Source organism: Apostichopus japonicus, chromosome 4 (genome assembly GCF_037975245.1).
Source record: "Apostichopus japonicus isolate 1M-3 chromosome 4, ASM3797524v1, whole genome shotgun sequence".
NCBI lineage: Eukaryota > Metazoa > Echinodermata > Holothuroidea > Aspidochirotida > Stichopodidae > Apostichopus > Apostichopus japonicus.
The window spans coordinates 23,899,356-23,908,609 of record NC_092564.1 but is presented as its reverse complement, the minus strand read 5'-3'; the positions used below and the strand labels follow the sequence as shown (position 1 = coordinate 23,908,609).

General features: G+C 39.3%; 1 protein-coding gene across 1 annotated transcript; it reads left to right on the top strand.

Annotated features, from left to right (window-relative positions):
* Nucleotides 1-2,682: 2,682 nt before the first annotated feature.
* On the top strand, nt 2,683-6,884 carry LOC139966867 (protein HEXIM2-like). The gene has a single exon (XM_071970303.1). It carries the CDS (start codon nt 3,033-3,035, stop codon nt 3,852-3,854), a length of 822 nt encoding a protein of 273 aa, XP_071826404.1. The 5' UTR covers nt 2,683-3,032; the 3' UTR covers nt 3,855-6,884.
* The last annotated feature ends 2,370 nt before the right edge of the window (nt 6,885-9,254 follow it).

Genomic DNA, 9,254 nt, shown 5'->3' with positions numbered 1-9,254 from the left:
GTCGGATTATAGGGCATGTTGTATGCTTATGTGACAGTAAAAATAACTTTCATGTTAGGTGCTGATCCTTGTATAAAAACTTAGCCTTGCCATGTGAATATCTGTCATTTCATCTCCGGCATATTTTGAGGGTATTCCGAGCAGTTGGGTGATATAACTAACCTCAGTGTCGAATTCAGGGTCATTTGGGAAATAACTCCATGTCCTTTCCATAGATATCACGCAGCGTATCCAAATTTCGGCTGTTACTTCTTTCAAAGTGGTTTCATTTTTCGATTGAAAATCCTCCTGGGATGGGTAGAGCAAGAACTTAATACTCTATAAAACGTAACATGGATTATACTTTCATCAGGCTCCTCGTTAACTGCCCAACTATAGATTATAAATATTGGTTGTCCATTATACGAGTTGGTACATCCACTGTCAAGATTACAATGAGTTAAATGTCAGTTCAGTAGCTGTGGCTTGCCAGGACTGAGAACCCAGGTAGAGCGTGTGGTACCCAGCTGGATCGGTATTTGTTGGGGATGGGGAAAGAGTGCATATCCCGGCCCGATTGTTAGTAGAGGTATACATTTCTTCACTTTCAACCCCTCCCTTAAGCCCTACAGAAGAGTCACTACGAAACCTTTCCCCTCTCTTTATGGTCACACAAAAAATTAAAACTCCCAAGCATAGACCGGTCTAAGCATTTTTCAGTACGAATTAAAAGGGCATTGAACCCCTCCCATAGCCCCACCAACTTTGAGAAGCAAATCGACGTATATGGTCCCCCCCCCCTCCAAGGGATTATGCCGTTCTGCTGAAGTGTATGAAAGTCCTGATCGGGTCATCATTTAGAATTCATCAACCCCCCTTCCCCCATCCCCCCCACACACACATAACCACAATCACCAACACGACTGTACCTTCCCGAAGAAGCCAACATTGGTCACTTGAAATCACAGATTTATCACAGCATATATTTTAACTTTTCTCCATTCCACAAATACACAAGACGGGAGGGGGGTGGGGGAGTTCCCACGAGTCTTGATGGAAGCAATTTTTTACACGGACATGGTGCGATTACAAATGACAATTTCAACATCACATGACACTGGTCTGACACCCCCCCCCCCCAACCCTCCATCTCTAACCTAGCAGTGTCGGGTCCCTGTATGAAGGGATAAAAGTGGGCAGTTTGAATGTCTAGCAAATTCCTTTCGGAAAATAGATGCAATATGTACGGACGGCCAGTTGTTTCGTTAATTCCAGTAACGCCATGGAAAAAAGAAATGGCTTGAGTAATTATAACTGGCACCCATGGAGGATTCTAGGTCACCATGTTTGTGAACATGGGCCTACGGGCCCTACGGAAACCCAGAGGATTCGTGAAAATTATATGGGAAGGGGGTCCGTGAAGAAAAAAGAGGCCACAGGCGTCCGCGACAAATAATAAGGCCCGTAAATCCTGATCCGTAAATATTTCACAGAAGTTCTTTCAATTTTCAAGAGGGTCTGACAAGTCGGAGAGTGTCATCTCTAACAAAGGAAAACCGACATTCTTGATACCCTCTATATCTTTGGTATGTGAACATTTTATCATTGTCCCTAACGGTCGGGTCTGTGTGTAATTAACATACACGTCATATAACAAGCATGGTAGCAGGTTATCACGTTGGGTAGCGTGTGTGGCGAGGGGAAGGGATGGGGGACCTCAAATAATAGGATAATGTTTCAATTTAGACGCAATTGGCTCTTATTGATTTGAGAATTCCCATCAATAAGGGGTTAATCAACGGTCTAGCGTGCGTTACTCACAGGATTAATGCACGATCGGGGGATAATGCAAGCGATGCACGAGGGCGGAGCCCGAGTGCATCCAGCGATAGCATTAACACCCGGAGTGCATTAATCATGTGAGTAACGCACGCTAGACCGTTGATTAACCCCGTTCATTCACACACTACCATTTGTGTGAGGGAAAAATCATAAAACAAAACATTTTTGGTTACATATAACCAAAGATTTATTAAAGTGATGCCCCGTAATTTTACCGTGCGTTACTCACAGGATTAACCACGGTCAGCTGACCTGAATGGACCAATAGGATTTAGGAATCTTTACTAAGTATGAATGAATTACGGATTAACGTCAACCGCGAACTGGTTTAACTGAGCGGCCTTTAAATGCATTTTGTAATTTCATCCAATATTTTTGTGCCCACCAATGTCATTTGGGGTGGGGTGCAAGCGGTCGGCAAGACATTTGAGTGGGGATATCCTTCCCCCTCCCCCTCAAGGCTGGTTATACCTCTGGCGGATATGAATAACACAACATCAAATGAATTTGCTTATAAAGTCATTCTTGAACTTGCCAGTTGAAACCTTCGCCACGATGAGCAATATTTTATTGAATTATGGCATCATTTACACCATTTTCGCATTGTCAGCAATTGAAAGTGGACTATACAACATGGCAACGTATTTCAACGACTGATGTGGTAGTCCAACTGTGAACTGTTGAACTCTTTGAAAAATATGCTAAGTAAGAATATTTTAGGCTTACATTCTGGTCAACCATCCAAACAGACTGCTTCTCCAAATTCATTCGCCTTTTCACTGAAAACAAAGTTCTTGTGAACATACGATTATTCTTTCAAATCAAAATACTAGGAATGTTTGGTGTTGAAGGATCATCAGTTTAAATGGTTTGAAGAGAGAATTCTTGCATATATTTCGTCTCTCATCTGTTGTGTATCCGGTTTACATTTTTACGCGTTGTTATCTTTGAGGTATGAGGTTTTCCCCAACGCACGATATCAATGTATACTCAAACAATTGCTGATCAGTTGATGTTACTGTGATCATGAAGTTCACACACACGTATACTAGAAGCATCACTTTACACTGGTTCGTTGTTTCACAGAAACGTCGACATTTTTCGGAAATATTGAGAATATATTGCAGTTTTGACACCGTTACGGGGTGATCCTTTATCTTTGGACTATACGTGGATATTTTTGACCCACTTTGCTAAATTATAGCTCAACGATGGACGGGGACGATGAACGAACTGACAAGGAGTCCGAGAAGAGCCAGCCAGCGAGCCCGCAGAACAATTCCAAAACAAATACTGCCATCATCACAGACTCAAGCAGTGGTGAAAATGGAAACCAGCACCGAGCCGAGGGCCGTCGACGGAAGTCGCGCCGAAATCAGCGGAATAATAGCAAAACTTTTAATCGAGAGGGACATCATATTCGTCAAAGGGTGAATACTCAGGACAGTAATTTAATAAAAGAAGATGCATCTGCGCCTGCACAACGTCGTAAACGCAGACGAAGAAATCACCAGCGTAAATACAAACCTTACACAAAGTTGTCTTGGGAGGAGCGCATGGAAAGAGACGAAGCCGAATCGGAGCGTGCAACTAAACGGAGGGCTAACCGACCCACCCCTTACAATACCACCCAATTTTTGATGGAAGATCACAAAGCTGACACACCCGATTTGAGCGGTATTACAGAAAATAACGACAATGACACTTCGGAAGAAATATTTGAAGAAGACTTTCGAAATGGAGAGTACCTTGAGAAAAACTTTTCTGCTGTTTACGATGAGGTACAAACTGAACGATTACAATCAATGTCGAAGGAACAGTTAGTGAATGAAGTTCTCGCTCTGTCGAAGAGAGTTGCAGAATTGGAAGAATCTCAACAAAAACTGAAAAGTGATCAAGGAGACCTGAAAGGTGAGACAATCAAAGAAGAAAAAACTGATTTACCAGTCCTGCCGTTGAGTGAAACATTGATGGATGTCCCCTATTTACAGAAGGAAGTGGAAAAATCCACCACACCAGAACAGAACTCGTAATACATAGCCCACCTTGAGTGGGAAATTGTAGTTTTGTATAAGGATTAAAATTTGAAGAAAAACAAATTTACATGCTGATGCCATTATTACTACAATCAGACTTGGAAATGGGTTTGTAAGTTAGCCTACAATAACTTTGAAGCTAAATGACCTTGCCTAGTGCCTACCAGTACCAGTGAATTTGATTTCATGTAGCCTCTACAGGCTTAAAACAAATTTTATCAACACTTGACAATGAGAATAAATGTTATATTTTTGGGGTAATAGTCATGAGTTTGCCTATCAACATTGACAGTGCAACCAGTGTACTTCTGTTCATCAATGTGACATTTGTAGGAACCCCACTCTAGTGATTCATGGTCGAATGTTTGGTTGTAGATCCTTTACTAGATATTGCCACCCTGTGAAGTTCACGTCCAGGGTATATTTCACCTCCAAGTAATCTGCTGTGACAGGTGCCCTGAAAATGTAAAAAAGGTATAGCCTAGTCATATTTTGAGTGTCCTTGTACTACAGTAGGTTTGTGTTTCAAACTTTGGTCAGAGGATAACCCTCTCGGTAGTCGGTTTCTTAAAACAGAGATTGCTGTCATTCAAATGTCTCTTGAGATGTGATTTTATTTAGTAGAATGTCCTTAGTTCAGACTTTAATATCATGCAACTAGATTGTTTTAGTCCAGTATTGGTGCTATTTACCTGCCATATGGTATTTATCAGGTTTTGCTTCACAAGTATACATTCTCTGGTTTTACATCTATGGTTGAAGTAAATTATTTTTAACAGCCAGTTGAGTTTCATAGAAAATAGTGTTCAACCCTAATGATCTACTAACCATGTACCAGTTCAATCATATCCCACGTGCCTAGCTTGCAACGTTTATCTCTACGAACTGATTTGAGCAGACCCTAGAGAAATGATTTTAATTTTTCAATGAACATGTAAATGACAGTTAACTAGGAAGATCACTGGTCTGCAACAAACCTTGAGATGAGTGGGTTATGCAAATTTTTACATATAATGCTGTGAAAACTTTGTAGACGTTATGCAAATCTGTCAACAACTGAAGAAAAAGAAAATAAGTAAAAGGTGACTCTTTAACACAGACCTGTTGTTTACATAACTGCCACAAACTGATTTGTAAGTTGTACTACAGACTGCATGGCTGGAAAAGTTCAGTCGCCTAGACAACCATATGTTCTTTGTCTTCAAACATATATGTATATTAGGTGCTACAAACTTCTACTTCCATTACTGGTTTGTAAACATTCCAATTATGACAGTAAGGATGTTAAGTGTGCCATACATCATAATGTTTTCTTGCAAAATTTTATTTGTATGTAATGTCATATGCAGTACCTTTATGAATATTTATTAGCACTTGTTCACTCGAGTATCGTGCAGAACTATTTATTGCTCTAATCCTGTCAAAAAAAAACCTTTTCTGAACTTAAAGGAGACTATAAACCCAAACATTGTCCCTAACCTACGAGATAGAGAGATAGGTGTTTATGTTTAAACACCCTTCCCTACCTCTCCCCCCACCCTCCCCCCTCCCCTTTAATGGAATCAGCCATTGTGGGAGATAATCTCGACAAGCAAATACTAGATCACAAAAGTTAAGGTGATATTTTGGATTATGTCTTCTTTAAATCTTTTCATATCAGAGTGTACAGGAATACCATCCTCACTCGTAACTAGTTATCATTAGCTTAGAGGAAGTCAGTGATTAATACTGGTCAGGAAAGCGGCTCATTTAGAGTCACAAGGATATTGCGTGGACACGGCAGATTACAAACAATGACATAAGTTTTAGTGTTACCCATTTTAAGATTATGACAGGTTTGAGGTGCAGTCACAAAAGCAAATTTGGACGCTTGGCTGATGTACCTCCACTTACCTAAGTGGTCAGTCTGTGTAGCCCCCAAATATCCCCACAAAAGACTGATACTGGTCAACACTGTTGCTCAAACATGAAATTCAAGGAGTTTGTATTGTAACAGGTTTTATGCCTAAACAATCTCGGGCAAACTGATGACTTTCAGACTTTAGAACATCATTACTTGATCCGTTAACAAACTCACATAGAGAGATAGATGACGTCACTTGGATTCTGACATTAATGGGATAGTATGATTGTGCAGATCTCATCTGTACCAAAACACAAAAGTCTGTACAGGTGCACACAGACCTGTCCATGATATAATTGCTTCATAGGCAACATTCCATTCATAATTGTATCTCAACAAATTAAAGATAAGTTTTAATACTGTATTTAATTGGGGCTGTTTCCTTCACAACACACCAGTTGTATACACATATTTATGAAAGCTATGCATTTTGTATGTTTTGTGACTGATAGTATAGCCAACAATAATATTGGAAGAGCTGCTAAAATAAACAGCACAGGTACCTTCTTTACCAACATTTCTGAGGTTTACAATTTCTATAGAAAATCAGACAAAAGAAAGGATCATTTGTGTGGTTGTATATAAAAGTATTTATAGCTGCATTCAAATTTGGAACAGAAAGAAGCCTAATTTTTGTGATAGAAACGAAAGGGACATCCTTTTCAAATCTATCAGTGTATTAGTCACTTTTCATTTTGTAACTTGTTGGTATGATGAAGAATTAAAATAGTTTATCATCAAACAGTCCTGAAATATTTGTGACGTTTTTACTGAAAAGTTCCCCTTAGAACGGAACCTATCTGCTTGGGTCATATTAGGAATCCGGCTTTGGCCGTACAAAATGTATGCATTTTGTTACGTACACAATTTTCATGAGCTAAGTGTGGTTTTGGAAGGGTTCCTACCACCTGTTAAAACTTAAACACTATTTCTGGTAGAAACTTTAACATATGTGAGGCTATTTCAGAAACTCTATTTTGAGAGAGCAATTAAGTTGTTACGAATTGAAAAACAGTATCTTGAGTGTAGTAATACCTATATTTTGAGTATATTACAATGTTTGTAATCAAAATGGGGGTTTTGAATAGATCCTATATCTGCAATGCAGGTATTTTTTCCATGGATTTCAATACCTTAATTGTTTTTAATCTTGCTGTGTTGCAATCATATGAAATGAGCTCATCTTTATCCCAATCCCCACTGGAGATGATCCAACCCACAGCCCAATGATCCCTTCTCCCAGTGAATGTACAACCCCTCTAAACACCAATTCACAGATACACACTCCCTGTTGTAGTTTCAGAAATCTATTCTTATCATCTAAGTTTGTACTGTATTTCATAGGTGCCCTTAAACCTAGACTAGATGATGTTCTTCCCTTACCTCACCCCCCCCCCCCCCCTTATCTCCATCTTTCCAACAGAGTAATATGAAATTCAGTACTACTTGGACTAAGAAGATATCCATAAAGCATTTGTTATTCAATGCTCTAAAAACTGATTTCTGACCCTCCCCATTGATTGCTCTGTTAGACAAATTTAGAATATACCAATTACAGGATATTTTACAATAAATAGCAGCCCAAAATGTAACAATTATTCATCAAATTTCAAAATCTTCAAGTGACTTTTTTCGGGAAAAGGTAAATCTAGCAGGAGCTTTCAGTGACACTTTGTAGATCATTGCCAAGGTGCTCTTAATAATTCTATGAATCAAATATAAAATCTGTTGTGGGCTACATATTGAATTAGCTACATTCTATTGTGATAGTTTCTGTGATAAAAGACCCTTCATGTGACATATTAGACAGGGCTATATGCACAGTAATTGTTCTTTGCACAAGTATGGTAGGATAATTCATAAGTTTGAATTTCATTCCAAATGAAAACAACTGCGGTATCTGCCAATTCTGGTCATGAGGTTAGTTGCCGACAAGGATGACCAAACTGCCTGTCATGTGATCACAGTGTCACTGGTGTATTAAATATATATATATATAGATCCAATTGTGTGTATAACTGGGTCAACCAAATTGTAAACATGTAGTGGAAAGGGTTTCAATCCCCCATTTATATGGCTCGGTGTCTGAATGACCATCACTAGTGTTTACAATGGCTAGCTTAACAATTTATGTACTTAAAAATACACCATTTTTTGCAAATTCATTTAGGGCATGCAATGCATAATTTTAACTTAGGCACTAGGACCATAGCATATTTGAACTGTTGTCTAGGTAATATTGTGTGGTGTGCAGCTGAGATACTAATAACCCACAATCATGTGTTTATTGTGTTATGTTTAGCACACATACACTCCTTAGATATATCTTGTGCATGTGGAATGAACTTTGACCATGGTTGCTTGTACATGTGTATCACAGACTCTTATTTACTATACAAGTCATTGTTTTGGGGGCTTTATAAATAAGTAGTGTCCTGCAATGAAGATATATTCAGATGAAACATGAAATAAACCGATGGACAAGGCATGATCAGTTAGTCAACTCAGATATATTGCTCACCGGCCAAAGGCTACATGTAGGTTAATTTCCTTCCTCCTGTCAACTGCAATCAATATTGTCATGTCCCCAGGCACCTGGTTGTGGCTAAATTTTACAAACTAGTGAAAGAAACAGCTGCTACCTGTTTTGTTATACTCTTACAATAACACTGATGCAGTATCGTAGGCCTACACATGCTGACTACATTCTCTGACATGTAATACACACATATAATGTGTATATGTATATATATATATATATATATATATGTATATATATATATGTATATATATATATATATATATATGTATACAAGGGCGTAGGAACCGGGGGGGGACTGGGGGGTCGCCAGCCCCAAGTGAAAAAAAAATGGGGGGGCGGAAGTATCATTCCGCCCCCCCCCCCCGCTTCGCAAGTCAGAAAACACCTTTTTCATTTCCAAATGAGAAAAAAATCTCATTTGGAGCACCAAATTGCATCTAAGGCCAGGTGAATATGCAAAATTACTTACAAAATGGAGTGGGTGTTGAAAAGTGTGCTATATTGCACCAAATTGTATTTGAGGCCACCTGGAAATGCAAAAAAAATCCAAAGGGGAGGGGGACACCCCCTCCCTGTAGACCCCTCTCCCAGGCTGGCCATCAGTCTTCAGCCCCCCACTCAAAAGTACCTTCCTACACCACTGCATGTATACATAAGAGCTCCCAACTGACCTGCAATTCGCGGGTTGGACCTGCATTCTAACACCCAAAACTGCTGACCCGCGCAAGCATCCCGCGAAAAAACCCGCATTGAAATTGTCAAGTATACATAAAAAAAAATTGCATCAAATTTTGACTTAGCAACCATCATTTCTTTAGCATTTAGCATAATAGAGTATAAAACCTCCTTTACAGCATCAATTGAACCTCAAATTAGCCTATATTACTTTTCATTGGGGCGAGCAGCGACCATTTTCATGCCACGGGAGAGAATGAATTATCACCTACTATTC